The 18,214-nt window shown below is 45.0% G+C and overlaps 1 protein-coding gene across 1 annotated transcript in view; it reads right to left on the reverse strand.

The window, feature by feature from the left end:
• NBAS (NBAS subunit of NRZ tethering complex) overlaps positions 1-18,214 on the reverse strand; it is a 540,465-nt gene that overhangs the window by 370,298 nt on the left and 151,953 nt on the right. The window contains exons 23-25 of the mRNA XM_083178566.1: positions 16,403-16,556; positions 10,709-10,894; positions 6,910-7,083 (exon numbers count right to left, since the gene is read on the reverse strand). Coding sequence (XP_083034692.1) covers positions 6,910-7,083; positions 10,709-10,894; positions 16,403-16,556 — 514 coding nt within the window. The remainder of the gene's footprint in view (positions 1-6,909; positions 7,084-10,708; positions 10,895-16,402; positions 16,557-18,214) is intronic.

The raw sequence follows: 18,214 nt of genomic DNA on the forward strand, positions 1-18,214 counted from the left end.
AGGCTGCCCCCCGGGGGTGTCAGCAGGGGACCGCGTATATTCACTACACCCGATCATGAATATGTAATGATCGGGTGAAGTGAATATATGAATATCTAATGAGCGGCTCGGCTCCGGCCCCCTGCTGGCTGCTCTGTGTAAAAATAAAAAAATATATATATTTTTAAATTAAATATATATTCATGTGCTTACAGCACATGAATAAAAATAGCATGCCCCTCCTCAGAATAAAATTCCAGATTTTTTTACACCAATTGTAAAAAACCAAACACTTTATTTTAAAAGTTCCCATTCCACTTCACCATAAAAAGATAGCGATTGCTACTCGGTGAATCATGGCGAAAAAAACCTTGAAATGTATTCGCCATCTGGTCATTGAATAGGGTGATTCACCGTTTTAGTCAGAAATTCGCCTTACAGCTCAAAATCGCCATAAAAACCTGGCGAATCAGCCTCATTGAATACCGCCCATTGTCTGGCTGCAGGCTGGGAGGCAGAGAGAGAAGGCTGCCTCACTGCTGTGATTTTGTGACCACCGCCTGCCCCTGCTTGGAGGCCCCTAGAATTGTGGGGCCCTGAGCAACTGCCCAGTGTGCCTATACCTTTAGATAGACACAAGGAAATTAGCATATTCCCAATTCAGTACATCCAGTGATGCACAAACTGAATGAATTTGTTTTGTCCATTATAGCTGAGAATAAGTCCTTGTACAATAGTTATCATTTCTATAGCACATTAGGATGAAGAGGCCAGCACAGGAGGTCACTTAGCACACAACTGTTGAGTTAACACTTATTATAAAGAGAATGGAATTATGAGAGTCTCTGGTAGGTGAGTAGCAGTTGTGTGGTCTAAGCGGCACATGGGAATGCATTATGTGTACTGGGGGCATACAACAGTGTGGCAGGACATGGACTGGGGGCACACCGTAATGTGGCAGGCATGGACTGGGGGCACACTATAGTGTGGCTGGACATGGACTAGGGGCACACTACAGTGTGGTAGGACATGGACTGGGGGCACACTACGGTGTAGCAGGGCATAAACCAGAGGTACACTACAGTGTGGTAGGACATGGACTGAGGGCACACTACAGGACATTGGTTGGGACCACACTACAGTGTGGGACGACATAAACCGGGGGTACACTACAGTGTGGCAGGACATGGACTGGGGGCATACTAGTTTGGTAGAACTAGAAGCATGTAGTGTGCTGGGAGTTGAAAAAAGTTTAAAATCTGTGTTCTAGAACATCCCGAAGGCTGAGCGACATCTAGCTGCTCGGGTGCCGGACGGGATCCCGACAGTCATTATCCCGACTGTTAAAACACAGACGGCCGGGTTCCCGACGGCCGTCAGCTATTTTCCCGTAGAGGGAGAATAGAATCGGTGGCAAGCGTAGCCACGGCGCCCGAAGCACGGCCTGATCAATGTTGATTCGCTAAATAACGAATGCACGCTGCTTAGCAAGCGGACCTGAATCAGGCTCCAAGTGGCGGATACATCTGTGTGCTGGTAAGCGACAGTCACATATGTCAGAATGACGCGCCACCTCTGGCTAACGCCAGCACCCAGGCTAGCAGGGGTGATATACAAGTGTTTGGTGATTCATTTGTCTGAAATCCACAGACACCTCTCCAAACAATTATGAGGGTGAAAATCCCAAAGACAAATGAGTTAATCAACGATTACAAGCGCTCACGAAATCATTTAATCTTGGCGACCTAAATGATGCAGATGAAATGTGATTTTCTGTCGCCACATCTGTACTAGAGCCTAATTTATAACTTCACCATGCTGTCGCTCTTTAATTATTCAAAGCTGTTGGAAAAATAAATCACTCATTGTAGAACATTCTCACAGCTGCTGAGATACCAAAGAAACGCTCCCACTATCCAGTCTCCGAACAATGATGATGCAACGGGAACCGGAACCGCCCTTTAGGCCGGTTTCACACACTCCGGCTTCTGCCGGACGGTGAAATCCTGCACACGGCCAGGGAGCCGTGCCGCACACATTAGTTGTGAATGGACACTATTGTGTCCATTCACACGGGATGGCCACGGCCCGGCCGCACGGCTGCAGCCGGATCCCGCCACTGGAAGGGACGGCTGCCGGGCTGTGGCCATCCCTTCCATGATAAACTAGTGTGTGCGGCACGGCTCCCCGGCCGTGCGGGATTTCACCGTCCGGCAGGAGTCGGAGTGTGTGAAACCAGCCTTACTGTACTGCGGTCTCCGATGGGGAACGTTATAACTGGTCTAGAACTGTCTGACCGGCTGTGGATCATTAGGGTCGTTGAAAGGAGGGGGATTTTGTTGGTCGCACAAGACATAATATGTTGGACCCCTGAGATGGTTTGTATGTACACAGTAATGTTATTGACTGTTTATCAGGGGTGTGCTACCTCGGACATATGGCAAATGAGAATTCAAGAAACGAAGAGAGAAGAAATGTCCTTGTTGGGTGCACCAAAAAGATAATAAAACTTAACCTTTATTGATAATTTCATCTAAGAACTGCGAGATAAAATACAACATATAATAACAAACAGAGGTGGGGTTCACACAATTTAAAAACTAGGCGGCGGGCAGATGTGGCAGAAACTTTATTCGATATTCAATGTGTTGGGACGGAACAGTGTTGTGAAACCTGATTTATACAGCAGGATTGCCTCTGCTGTCGGTACAGGTTTATTTAAATGTAAAAAAGCGGGTTTATGCGGAAACCTCTTTATAATAGTGCTTTTCTTAGACGCTAGCTCACAAATAGAATGAGTATCATTAATGTTCCCATAAGTGGGGTATAAGCGTTATTGCTTGGATCTGTCCACACTGCAGTAATTGAACAGTGTGTACTCCAAAGAAGGAGGATCCTTCAAACACCGTAGTCTGAGCAAGTGCTTATTCCCCACACATGTACTGAGTGAGTGCTTATTCCCAGATTCTGTCACAGGCAAATTACCTAAATGACAGTGGTGCACTATCAAGCGTGGGGACGCTCCGAGATCTAATAGTATGTATTCCCAATGTCGGGGATATTGCGGCTGTACTGGTTATAATGGCCAAATGTACCGGTCCAATGGAGTCGCCTCCAACTAGAATACTGCGTTGTATTCAGTGTTATGGTGGCGTAATCACCCAATGGTCAGGATTGCCAAGAATATGTCACAGTCAACACAATGGGAAATACAAAAATACACCATTGAGCGTGGAGACGCTCCTCAATCTGATGGTGTGTATGCGTTCAAAAGGCTGCACGGTTGTTATGACCAGTAACCTAGGTCCAAAGGAGCCGCCTCCAGTTGGGTTGATAGACTCAAACGTGAGCGCCTTAAAAAAGGCTATAGCGTCACTGTCACCGTCTCGATACAGAATCAAAATACATAAGTAAGAAAAATAACAAAAGTCTGCCTACATCTGCCCGCGCACCGCTAGCCGGCACGCGCTTCGCAGATACAGCTTCCTCAGGGCCCTGAGGAAGCTGTATCTGCGAAGCGCGTGCCGGCTAGCGGTGCGCGGGCAGATGTAGGCAGACTTTTGTTATTTTTCTTACTTATGTATTTTGATTCTGTATCGAGACGGTGAGAGTGACGCTATAGCCTTTTTTAAGGCGCTCACGTTTGAGTCTATCAACCCAACTGGAGGCGGCTCCTTTGGACCTAGGTTACTGGTCATAACAACCGTGCAGCCTTTTGAACGCATACACACCATCAGATTGAGGAGCGTCTCCACGCTCAATGGTGTATTTTTGTATTTCCCATTGTGTTGACTGTGGCATATTCTTGGCAATCCTGACCATTGGGTGATTACGCCACCATAACACTGAATACAACGCAGTATTCTAGTTGGAGGCGACTCCATTGGACCGGTACATTTGGCCATTATAACCAGTACAGCCGCAATATCCCCGACATTGGGAATACATACTATTAGATCTCGGAGCGTCCCCACGCTTGATAGTGCACCACTGTCATTTAGGTAATTTGCCTGTGACAGAATCTGGGAATAAGCACTCACTCAGTACATGTGTGGGGAATAAGCACTTGCTCAGACCACGGTGTTTGAAGGATCCTCCTTCTTTGGAGTACACACTGTTCAATTACTGCAGTGTGGACAGATCCAAGCAATAACGCTTATACCCCACTTATGGGAACATTAATGATACTCATTCTATTTGTGAGCTAGCGTCTAAGAAAAGCACTATTATAAAGAGGTTTCCGCATAAACCCGCTTTTTTACATTTAAATAAACCTGTACCGACAGCAGAGGCAATCCTGCTGTATAAATCAGGTTTCACAACACTGTTCCGTCCCAACACATTGAATATCGAATAAAGTTTCTGCCACATCTGCCCGCCGCCTAGTTTTTAAATTGTGTGAACCCCACCTCTGTTTGTTATTATATGTTGTATTTTATCTCGCAGTTCTTAGATGAAATTATCAATAAAGGTTAAGTTTTATTATCTTTTTGGTGCACCCAACAAGGACATTTCTTCTCTCTTCGTTTCTTGAATGATCATTAGGGTCGACCACAGAAAAGTCTACATGCCTTAGGTCGACACACTATAAATGTCAACATGGATTTAGGTCGACATGGGACGGTCAACAGTCAAAAGGTCGACATGGTTTATCACATCTTTTCACATCGTGTCCCCTTGCATGGCTCGCTACACTATTTTATTCTCCCACCTCACCCTAGTGGATCGTAGGGCATGAAATACCGCCTGTCGACACATGTCGGCTCAAAAAAGCGAAGCACCCATGTCGACCTTCCCCATGTTGACCTAATGCTTGTGTCGACCTAAAACCATGTCGACCTTCAGTGGTCCTCAACCTCGGTCCTCAGTGAAGTAATTAGCCCCACCTGTGGATCTTTTAAAATGTGTCAGTGAATAATGGGTGCACCTGTTCACCTGCAGAGTGACCTGGAAAATGTGAACTGCAGAGGGGTCCTGAGGACCGAGGTTGAGAACCATTGATCTACAGGGAAGTCCTGTTACCACTGGTTCAAATGGAACTGGGGTGGCCAAACCTGTCCTCAAGATCTACCAACAGTTCATCTGGCAAACTGTGGGTCTATAGTTGGATTGAATGAAGCAGGTTTGAAATGTGACAGTTAGTAATGACTACAGCTGTGCACCAGCTGGGTGATCTGGGGAATGTGACAGTTAGTAATGACTACAGCTGTGCACCAGCTAGGTGATCTGGGGAATGTGACAGTTAGTAATGACTACAGCTGTGCACCAGATAGGGGATCTGGGGAATGTGACAGTTAGTAATGACTAAAGCTGTGCACCAGCTAGGTGATCTGGGGAATGTGGCAGTTAGTAATGACTACAGCTGTGCACCAGCTATGTGATCTGGGGAATGTGACAGTTAGTAATGACTACAGCTGTGCACCAGCTAGGTTATCTGGGGAATGTGACAGTTAGTAATGACTACAGCTGTGCACCAGCTAGGTGATCTGGGGAATGTGACAGTTAGTAATGACTACAGCTGTGCACCAGCTAGGTGATCTGGGGAATGTGACAGTTAGTAATGGCTACAGCTGTGCACCAGCTATGTGATCTGGGGAATGTGACAGTTAGTAATGACTACAGCTGTGCTCCAGCTAGGTGATCTGGGGAATGTGACAGTTAGTAATGACTACAGCTGTGCACCAGCTATGTGATCTGGGGAATGTGACAGTTAGTAATGACTACAGCTGTGCACCAGCTAGGTGATCTGGGGAATGTGACCGTTAGTAATGACTACAGCTGTGCACCAGCTAGGGGATCTGGGGTATGTGACAGTTAGTAATGACTACAGCTGTGCACCAGCTAGGTGATCTGGGGAATGTGGACCATTGGTAGATCTCGAGGACCGGTTCGGCCACCCCTGAAATAGAACATTTTAATTAACATAGCAGTGTAGGTCTGATATACAACAATAAATCTCTTAAGACATTATTGAACATTTAATATATTTAAGGTCGCCCTTATAAAAACTAATAAAGGCAATTTGACAGAACATTATTATTTTTAAATCAATATTATTTTCTGTTTACATCATTATATCTTATGCACTTATTGCATTTTACAGTTTCAAAACCAGAAAAAGGTAACTGAAGATGTGCTGGGACTTGTAGTTCTAGACAGAAGCAACAGATCCCCCTGAGACTAAGAAATAATACTTCGTTCATTTTCCTTTATTACGAGCTAATCTTGCTTTGTATTGGCCCGTGTACTTGTGTTTATGTGCTGTAATGGTTTGTTACAGCGTCACATATTATTTTAACTTCCTATCGTCACATTATATTACATTTATTTTATTAAAGAACAGTCTCCTTAACCGTTCTGCGTACTGGAGATTAATGTCTCGCCGTTGCTTGCCGCGCACCCCGTACAGGTACCTACTAACGCCGGCAGCAGGCACGGCGACAGACATAAATAAATAAAATAAGGCAATTACATTTCAGGCAATCTATGAAGATTATATTTGTGGATTTGGAGGAAGCAAACAGCGATGTTGCTGATAATGTCGCACTTATCTCAGGGTGTATAAAATATTCAGCAAGCTAAAAATATTTACTCAGCTCCAAATAGCTCTATAATTACTGAACATTTCTGCTATAAAAAAAGCTGGTTGTGTGTAACAGCGGCAAACAGGTACTAGGAAAACAGCAACAAGTCGAAGCTTATTAATGCTTTCTGCTTTGTTTTACTTCGCATGCCGCAACAGAGCGAAGAACATTTTATTTTAAACAGTGCAAACAATGTTTCTGCAAATAAGTCACCGGGGAAGTCATGAATAGAAATGAGCATCAAAAGCCGGAGCTTGTCATAGCCAAGAAAACTCTCGTGTCCATATCTGCAAGTACGGTGTCGTGGAGCAAAGCAAACAGATAAAGGAAAGGAACGATGGCTTACAGTGGGCTTGGATTGCTGAAAGACCTTCAGAGGCAGCTTGAGGTCGTCCTTCGCCACGGTCACAATGTAATGTCTAAGGAGAGTGTTCGCCAGACCCGGGGTGTGAGCCTCACAGCGGTGAAGGAAGGGAACCATCCACTGGTACGCATTCTTCACATACTGCTCTTCTGAAGACTGGAGAACATAAAACACGAATATTATTTGTGCAATAAAATGATAAGATATCATCATCATCATGGGATTGGATGTAGCCAACAAAATGTTTAATCATTATGTAACACAGAATTAGAGCTCTAGATAGTATTACCATAGACCCGCCCACGAGGATGCTACCATGATAGAGAAGAGCTCACTCTCTTCTAAATGTTATTGTGACAGAGCCGTACTATGTTTTTGAGTGAGACGAAGTGGCAATAGATAAGTGTCAGCCAATCAGCTCCTTACTCCCATGAAACAGCTGTGAACTAAATGACAGCAGCTGATTAATTGGTAATTTATCTCTCCCCCGTATCACTCTCCAGGTCTTAGTACATCTGCTACTGTGTATACTCCAGATGTTATCTGATTAGGATACAGAATTACAGACAACCAATCTGCTTACTGATTTCATAGACCCGCCCATGAGGATGCTATCATGAGACAAAAAAGCTATATCACATGTTACTTTCCTGCTATAACCTGTTCAGCACTGTATGACATTAGTTTATAGCAGTGATTCCTCATGTCTTGACGCTGGGAATGGGCACCAATACATGCTATAAAAAGTGACTCACTTTTATAAATACATTAGATTATATGTCATTAGATATATAGATTATATGCGTCACTTTTCATTGCATTGTTACTTATACTTTTCAAACATATTGCAGCCATTTCTATACCACTGTAAACATGAAAGATCAGTGTTTTTCTGCTTGTGTGTCGGCCCCATAACTCTCCTAGTCAGAAAGGCTAAAGCTCAGCTCTGCTAGGACCAGGCTCACTGAACATGACGGGATATCAGCACCTTAGCCTAGGCAGCATCAATTACAAGCACCTCAGAGTGAGAGACCCATATGTCATCGCTGAGGGTGAGAGAGCAGTGTATTGATTATTGACACGCTCACAGTGACTCACCTCACAGCTTTGTAATACGCTGACAACCTGATAGGGGACGCTTCCGGAAATACATGAGAGGAGCCAGAGTAATGGACAAAATACTATTTAGATGAAGGTATTGACAATTCCAATTATCAGAAGTAAAGGATTTTATTTTATAAGGATCACTGTGCTTATGATGGCTAAGAAACAATGCACTTTGGGCCTGATTCACTACCGCTCACTAAGGAGTGGCTTATTGCACCGCTAAATACCCCACCCCCCGGTAACATGTGAGGCGGTGTGTCCCAGAAAACATCCCCTCGCATGGGGCCGAAGGGCAGAGAAATCGGTACTTATTTCCTAGCACAGCGCCCATCGCATAAGATTGTATGCCTAAATTAAGGCATACAATCTGTACAATTGAAAAGATTTTTAATTGTATGTACAATATCGCATCTTATGGATCTCATGGATCTCATGCATCAATAAGATCCATGAGATCCATAAGATGCCATAACATAAAAATCGTAATAAAACACCCAATAACCATTGTTAACGCCACCGGCACCATCAACACCAACCCGAAGTGTGGCGCGCAGCGAGCCCGCGAGGGTCGGCGGTACGCGTCCTTCACATGTATTCTGCGTCCGCTCGCCTCGCTGCGCTCGCCACACTATATATAATCAACTCCACGCCGACATGGATAGTGGGGGTATGAAAAGGTCGGAGGACGCGTACCGCCGCCCCTCACGGGCTCGCTACGCTCGCCACGCTTCGGGTTGGCGTCAATAGTGGGGTGGCGTTAACAATGTGGGGGGCATTTCACCCATGAGGGGGGTTAGCAAATAAAATTGGGGTTTTGGGGGCTTTTTACATTGGAATAAATGTAAAATTGGGTCTCAGGGACAATTTCACATTGATTTCAATGTAAAAAATCTCGTTGATTGCATCGCATGCATCCTATGCCGCACAAACACATAAGATGCATGCAATGCTTGCAATGTAAAAATCTCGTTGATCGTGTCGATTGCATCGCATGCATCTTATGCCGCACAAACACATAAGATATATGCAATACTTGCTATATCGGCCCGACACATACAATCTAGATCGTGGGCGCCGTGGTAGGAAATAAGTCTCCAACCATCGCATGATTTCTCTCCCCTTTGGAAAAACTGACTTTTATTTCCGTCGGGGGTCCGCGCTAACATCATGTGACGGCAGGCATCAGCCCGCCTGCATTCCCAGGGGAACGCCCAGCATTTTCATGGGCACACCCATAAGATGCTGGCGGTCCTTCTGCTCCAGCCCGCCCACTTCACCATGCAAATGCCTTGCGACTGTGATAGTCGCCGAAGGCGTTCGCACAGCGGCCCTGCCCATGCGTATAATCTCCCATACTCATTCATAGTCTGTGGCAGATACATCCTGCTGTGGCAGCCGGGTCAGGAGGGGGACAGGAGGCGCATCGGCCATGGGGCCCCGGCACTACACCCAAAAGGCCAGCAGGTCGCACCAGCTCTGGCCGAACTCTGCAGCAGCCGCACCCTCCACCCACCAACTCTCACTGACTGACTCTCCCCCCCACCCCCGCTGGCTCTCCCTACAGGAAGATGGCCTGTTGAGCCCCTCAAGGTGGCACCACACATGGCTGCCTGGGAACTGTGCACTCAGCCATATGTAACCCCATATCTCCTGTGTGATAACTGTAGGTCTCTGCTGTAACTGTGTTGTCTTTGCTCATACTGTTACCTACTTGGCTGCTGTAATCACCAGTGGCGCCGCTGATGGCTGCCTAGGCGCTGTGCTGCTCGGCGGGAAGGTGTTCCCTGTGTGATAACTGTACTGTCTCTGCTTTTACTGGTACCTGCCTGGCTGCTGCAATGACCAGTGGCCCCGCTGATGGCTGCCTAGGCGCTGTGCTGCTTGGCGGGTATGTGTTCCCTGCGTCTATATCCCCCAGGGTACTTCTAGCCTATACCTGTATGTGTTTGCATATCTGTCACTGTTTAACTGTACCTAACTGGCTGTTGCCCAGCAATCCAAGCAGGAAAATTAGATCCAGTCCAGGTTTCCTAACTGATCTCATCAGGGTTGGGCTGATTAGCAGCACCTGTGGCTTTCTGATGTAAGTGCTTTCAGAGCAGGAGGTCATTGCTCCTGATGGTGGGACAGCTGCCCAGGTGATAAACTCGGGGTGTGGGCTAGGTTAGGGACCACTGGAATATTGTTAAGAGTTTGTATTATGCTGTGACACCTGTATGCTGCAGTGCTTCCCTATGCTGTGTACCTGGTATGCTGTTCACCGGCTACAAAATAAAGACCAAGACTTCATCTCATCCAGTGTATGTGAATTCTTTTACAAATACAGTATACATGCCCTCACTGGACCCAGCCTACTTGAGAGGAAGCCCAGTTCCATCTATTCAGTCCTAAGTAGACATGCAATGGAGTGGTGTAGGATTCGCCTCTACTGTATGCTTGGTGCCATTGTATGCCCAATAAAGAAAACGACCAATCCCCAGGGTACGTAATCATCTCTCTCACTCCCCAGCCCCACATTACAAAAGCTAAACTAATTATATCATTTGAGAGGGCGAATAGAGATGTCATATTTTGTATGAAGTGATTAGTTGTCGCTAAAATCCCATTTGACGCTCCATTAAAGACTACAGTGTACAGCTAACTGAGCACAACGTCAGATATAGCGCAGACATACATTGGTCATTAGAAGCTGCAGTTTATCGATGTCCTTGATCTGCTGCAGGTCTTTGAGAGTTAATGACACATCGCATTCGGCCTCGTAGACGAGAGTCTCCAGTGTGACCAAATCATCACAGAGCAGCTGCAGGCCTGGGATATTCTTTTCCTTCCCCAGGCGTACCAGGGACAGAGCCCCATCCACCTAGAGGACAAAAAAAGGACAGATTGAGGAGAACACCTCTGTGTAGCAGTGTAGTGCGCAGAATTTACCACCGATGATTAGAACCTTGACTAGGGAGTTCCAGCCAACAGTTGTTTTTATAGTCAAATTATAACAGAGTCTTTAGTATATATCAGTCTCTGTAGTATGTGTCAGAGTCTGTAGTATATGTCAGAGTCTGTAGCATATGTAGGCATCTGTAGTATAAGATTATTGCCACAAGACTTGCTCCTTACCTTTCAATTCAACTGCTTGGGGTACTTGGGAGATTTTGAAAAATGAAACCCATGCACAGTGCAAATATTTAGGCAAATCTAGAAAATGTGTGTTTTCTAGATCAGAAATTGGAGGCAGTCCACATTGTGATGTATCTGTCAAATGTCAGCAAGAGTATGCACTGAAGAAATGGGTGCCGGGCTTGGTGCAGGTCCCCCTGATCCTGAGGGCCTATGTTCACCGTACATACTGTACTATACCCATTATATACCTGCTAGTAGCCTTGTGCCCTGGGCAGCAGCACCAGTCCCCCACTTAAGTTGCCCTCTTTATAAACAAGCAATCAAGGTTAAAATGTGAAATATTCGTATCTCTGCTATAAAAGAGTTTCTCTGCAAAATACAGAGACACTTCAACAGTTTGTTCTGAATGTTCTAGAGGCAACCCTGGCACAACCATCTCCAAGACATTGCAGAGTTGTAATTGCACCCCAGAGACTTTTGATGCTAGACTACTGTAACGGACAGTGATGTGCACCACCACCAGCACATTGCAGATTTGTCCTAGCACCCCACAGACGTTTGATGCTAGACTACTGTAACTGACAGTGATGTGCACCACCAGCACATTGCAGAGTTGTCCTTGAACCCCAGAGACTTGTGATGCTAGACTACTGCAACTGACAGTGATGTGCACCACCGGCACATTGCAGATTTGTCCTAGCACCCCACGGACCTGTGATGCTAGACTACTGTAACTGACAGTGATGTCCACCACCAACACATGGCAGATTTGTCCTAGCACCCCACGGACCTGTGATGCTAGACTACTGTAACTGACAGTGATGTCCACCACCAACACATGGCAGATTTGTCCTAGCACCCCACAAACCTGTAATGCAAGAGTACTGTAACTGACAGTCATGTGCACCACCACCAGCACACGGCAGATTTGTCCTAGCACCCCACAAACTTGTAATGCAAGACTACTGTAACTGACAGTGATGTGCACCACCACCAGCACACGGCAGATTTGTCCTAGCACCCCACAGACTTGTAATGCAAGACTACTGTAACTGACAGTGATGTGCACCACCACCAGCACACGGCAGATTTGTCCTAGCACCCCACAGACTTGTAATGCAAGACTACTGTAACTGACAGTGATGTGCACCACCACCAGCACATGGCAGATTTGTCCTAGCACCCCACAGACCTGTGATGCAAGAACACAGTAATGGAGGGTGATGTGCACCACCACACATTACATGGTAGTACTTTTACACAAGCACTATAAAAGCACATACAGTAAGTATGAAATTATGTATATGTACAGTAAAAAAAATACAATATGGAAAGAGGAAGGGGAAAAATCAAATCGGTTGCAAAAATCATTAATTATCATGTGGAAGAAGAAACGGTGGACTATTGCAAAAATTATTAAATGAAAAACTAAAAACCAGTATATCTTAGTATATGAGAACATAGCGGCGTTTCAGCCGAATGAAAGTATGAAAGACTAGAGAAAACCCCTAACACTAAAACGTGTCTATGAAAGACAAGTCTAGAACTTGGGGTGAAGGAACGGGACAACGCTGCAGAGTAAAACAGATGCAAATATTGTATCAGGAAAGTAATTGAGTAGCAGATTAGGAGCAGAGAGTAAATGTAATTATATTTGAATACAGTGAACATAAATTATGCATACAGTGCGGCTGCCAGTATTTCACCCATTCCAAAAGAACATTCACACAACACGCAATGTGAGAGAAATAAAAACTAATCTGCCAAGTGTAAAACATAAATAAATGAAAAAAACAACAGCTATAATGATTTTGCTGGAAGACATACTAAAAAGAGAATATATTATCATTGGGGCGCTCTAATCAAGAGTAATTGGAAATTATAATATCTTGCGGAATCGTTGCAATTGGATTCTATTAGTTTTTGACATTTTGTTTTATTGTTTTTTACTAATGAAGGGCAAAATATTGGCAGAGAAATCATATTGAAGAAGGCACACCACTAAAAGAATAAATATATATATATATATATATATAAACATCTAAAAGATTCAAGGTAAGATTACATTTATTAGTGACAATTAATTACTACAAGGTAGTTGAACAATTTATAGATATCTCAGCTGTAAAGCACAAACAATGGCCCTTATTCTGGTTCACTCGCAAAGGCAAATTCCTTCTTAAATGGACAAAACCATGTGGACTGCAGGGGGGAGGGGGGGCAAATGTAACATGTGCAGAGAAATTTAGATTTGGGTGAGTTATTTTGTTTCTGTGCAGGGAAAATACTGACTGCATGATTTTACACTGCAATATAGATCTCACTTTGAAGTAAAACCCCACCCAAATCTAATTCTCTCTGCACAAGTAACATCTGCCCCACCTGCAGTGCACATGGTTTTGTCTATTTGAGAAGGAATTTGCCTTTGCGAGTGACCCAGAATAAGACCAATATGCTGCCGCTACATAAAGATTTCTAATGGTACTATTTATTTTACAGATGAATGTTTACTCTTATACCCAACGCATTATAGCTGCAAAGAATAGGCCCCTAGCACAATTGGGGGAGGTTGTGTTCCAATGAAAGAGGTGGCTTTATTTACATCATAAAAATGAAGCAGATAATGAGGGGTATTCAATTAGTGCCACTTCTTCTGACAGATTTTTCTGCAGATTTTTCAACTATCAAAAAAATCATGAGTCACAAAACACGTGGATGGGCGAATTACTTGCCGATCCAAGTGTTTTAGTCTAAACTTTTTTAACAAAGTGAAACTGCATAGGTGGAAAAAACATTCAAAAACAGCCGCAATTGAATAGGTAAATCCGTTTGTTTCAGATAGCCAAAGGAACAGACATAATTGAATAACCCCTATAATGTCCTGATAAGAAAATGAACATAAAGTTTATTTGGCTGCTGGAATGTATTTATAGTGTCAACATTCTTAATGTCAATAGCACTTTGTCAACACTTATGATGACATTGTTAAAATATGAAATGTTCGACAATCTGCATGTTCTGGAAGCGGAGCGTTAGGATTATACTCCGGGAGTCTAATGCTGGGTACACACCAGGACGACTAGGACCCGATCCCCTCAATCTAGATCCAATTCCGACCGATTGGATGTAGATTGTGTGGTGATTGGGCCCTTTTCTGTCCTGGTGTGGACCGATACCGATTCCGATGCGCGGCCCCACGTGTCGGTCGGTCGTTATTTAGATCCTACCTGCTGCAGGTAGGATCTGAATGACGACCATACAGCCGGGTGCGGGTCGCCATCGGATCGGACCCGCGTTACCGTGAGCGGGTCGGACGAGACACTGACGACCCGCTTACGATGTGCATCGTGAGCGGGTCGTCGTGGTGTGTACCCTACATTAGATGGATCGCTCAGGCTATGAAATGAGCAGTGCAGGCGCACACAGGGGGTCCCCACTCATCGGAGTATTGTGGACATATACAGTAGCTAAGGTCCCCTGCCATGCCACTGCGAAGGGGCGTCTTTTTCTGGCACATTGTTTGCGTCCAGCATGGGGCACGCGTAAATGCTAACAGCACATGGAGAACAATGTGGGCATTACCATGAGGTAGTAAATATGGCTGCTGCGGTTGACGCAGATTCAAGCCTGAAGGGCTCAGCCAAGCTCTTCTGCCCACCCCATGATAAGCGTCATCTAGTTGTACTGTATAATCTGTTCCTAAATCTAATCTCAGGGCAAGATGTATCCAAGCTTCAAAAAGTGATAAAATAGAGTGACAGACAGCCAGCCAATCATCTTTTACCTGCCATGTTACAAGCTGGGTTTGAAAAATGACAGGTATGAGCTGATTGGCTGGTTGTTTATCAACCTACTTTATCACTTTTTGAAGCTTGATACATCTGGCCCTGAGATTAGATTTAGGAACAGATTATACAACTAGATGACGCAGAGGATTTATTACACATTACACCCGGCCTTAGTAATGTATGCAGCGTAACCTATTTTTATGTGGAGAAGCCACGCACACACACAGGGATCCAAACACATAGGGCCCTGGTTAGATTTAAATCTGCAGCCGCTAACCAGTGTGAACCACAATGCCACTGTGTACAATGCATTTTCTAAAGATGGGAAATTTTGTTATTTTCCATTGCTTTAAATCCTTTACATCCAGAGATTTGTCATTGTTTGCCATTTTGGTAGTCTGCCACGTTCACATTATATCAGGTCTCAGGGCAGAAAGACAATTCTTTGGAGAGCATCTTACTTGGCAGCTGTGATGATTACAGAGGCCTATCCATCCTGGAGCTGACGTCACACACCCTCCTGCTAACCGCTTGGGCACACCTAAGTATTTTCCCAGACAGTCCCAGTGGTTTTTTTTGGCACACCTGAATTTTTCCTGGCAATCCCACTAAACAGCCTGTTACCTGCCCCAGATGCCACCTTTATGTCAATCACTTTGCGAATGACTAGCAAAGGAAGAAAGTGGCAGTTTTCCTTCGTTAGCTGCCGCCGCGCACGCATTGTGGCCCAAACTCATGCCCGGTAAGTCTATAATCATCCGCTGTGCGAATTCACACAGCAGTGATCAGGTCTGTATTACCCCCAAAGTTCAATGGTGGGCGCTTTTGGGATGATCATCTCCGATGAATTCCTGCCCCTCTGCATGTGTGCGGGACACGCAGAGGCGCACACAATGGGTTATGGGGGAATGAGGTGACTTTTTTACAATCATTTTTAACGGTTCCAGATTTGGTGCACCTGGAGCTACCCATTACTGCTGCTGGGGAAATTCCTAAGACTGGCTCAGATGTATTAAGCCTGGTGAAGAGATAAATTGGAGACAAAGTAGAAGGTGTTAGCGCACAGGCCAATCAGCCATGTTTGAAAAATGACAGTTAGGAGTTGATGGGCTGGTGCGTTGCCACCGTCCACAGGCTTAATACATCTGCCCCAATGTCTCCAGGTTGTGTTAATACAAGATGTGGAAGTGCAAATAACATCCTACACCATGGGCTCACAATCCAAACACACTACGTTTGACCATGTTGGTCTGTTCCTAAAGATGGGCATATGTACGGGAGCATGCGGTCTCCACTAAGAGACAACACAATAGAACCGCCTCGGAGACAGCAGCCAACCACAAAACTAAAGAGAACTATGTGGTCACTCAGTTCTCTTTAGTTTTGTGGTTGGCTGCTGTCTCCGAGCAGTGTAGCGGGAGAGCCATTACTGACATATACATACACAGGCCTGGCGCACTGACCTGTCTGGCATACTTTTCTATCTCCTCTGCCCGGTTCCAGTACCAGTTCTTCACTATGTCGATGGAGAGGCAGTCTGTCCTGTATAGCACCAATTCCGGCTGCTCTTCATACAGAAACTCAGCCACGTCTGACACGCTCGACTCAACCTTTACCCTAAGGAAAGAGAGACAGACAGAGGATAATGCTGTATATTACAGGACCATTGCTAACCAAAACCAAAGTAATAATAGAATAACTAGCAATAGAACTGATCATAATTTCATTAGTCATATTATTTAGCCATTATTTCCATAAGTGCATAACATCAAAATCAGTTCATACCTATTTTAATGGGATGCGTTTAGCAATACCTGTGGACAGGATCACGGCAGTCACAATGCTGACGTCGGAATCCAAACTGGCAACAAAACGTCGACATGGATGAGGATGCCGGCGCTGTGAACCACAACTGAAGTATGTGGGGAGGGTTAACTATATGGGAGGGTTACGGTTAGATGTAGGCGCTGGGGAGGTGCTTAGGGTTAGGCTGTGGGGGGGGGTTAGGCCCTCAAAGGGCGGATTAGATTTAGGTGGCGGGGCAGTAAGGTTAGGGGATAGGCACTTGCGATTAGGGTTAGGCTGTGGGGGAGGGTAAAGATTATATATATATATATATATATATATATATGGCTTCAGTGACACTGAATCACAATACTCCCAGCTCTCCCCCTGACGTATGTACCTGGACGGGTCCCTGGCATGCCCTTCCACGTGAGGCTATCGGCGGACGTCCGTGGTGTCTCGCCAGAGCCACGGAAGGTTGATGGAGTTTTGCCTGGTAACATTATTTGTACACCTTGTGGTATCCAGCCCACTTTCCTGATTTTTTTGATTAAAAAACAGTTTTATGCACTATGGGGAGCTCTTTCCTTTATGTTTTAACAGATTTATTTGACCCTGTGGATCCTATCAAGGAGCTGCTGTCGGTATTCAGGGGACTTGGTGCTGTATGATACCCTATTAAAAGGCTTCTTTGTGCTGGACGTATTTTTGGGCTATCTACTAGCGCTGGACTTAACCCTTCCTCTGAAATATATATATACTGTACATGCACGCACTTTTTTGTCAGCGGGCATCACACAGTTTAAAGTCAAACTAAATTCTATGTAAAATAACGAAAATTAGGAACTGTGCATTTGGACAGCTAGACAAGATTACAGGCTACAGATTAATTTGTAATTCATTCCAGAGCGAGCCTCGCACACCTCCAGACTAATTCCGGAGCCAATCCCTCTGAGCTTCAATTTCAGGCAGAGAGAGGAAATAAGACAGCGGCTCTTATACACCGGGCCGCCAGAATAAAACGTACACTACACAGAATCCCATAAGCTGTGCCGAGGTTCTATTTTAAAGGTGGCTTGCCCTTGTACACTTCTCCCATAAATCTCCTGTCCTTGTAGGAAGCCAAGGTGTCTGATCATTCTTATTCTAGCTGTGTTCCCTGATATTCCGCACAGCAGAGGGAAGTGCCGGCCAACTCCTCAAGGCTGTGTATGTATTAATGATTACAGAATGTAGTATAGATTTTTTAGCGCAGACATCCTTTCTGGAGAGAAACCCTCCATTCCCGGCCTCGGATTCCACTTATAGAAACAGGTCCTGTGTCTTATAGAAACAACTGGAAAATACAAATGCAGAAAGCAACCTTTAGGAACGCACAATGGTGCACAACAATTACTAAAACACAAGGAGAGGGCAGGATTCCTCCGGCCTGTGTCATGTAACCAATATCCCCTTTATGTTATTGCTGTTCACTATGTTTGTAATTATTT

Source organism: Crinia signifera, chromosome 3 (genome assembly GCF_055691185.1).
Source record: "Crinia signifera chromosome 3, ASM5569118v1, whole genome shotgun sequence".
Lineage (NCBI taxonomy): Eukaryota > Metazoa > Chordata > Amphibia > Anura > Myobatrachidae > Crinia > Crinia signifera.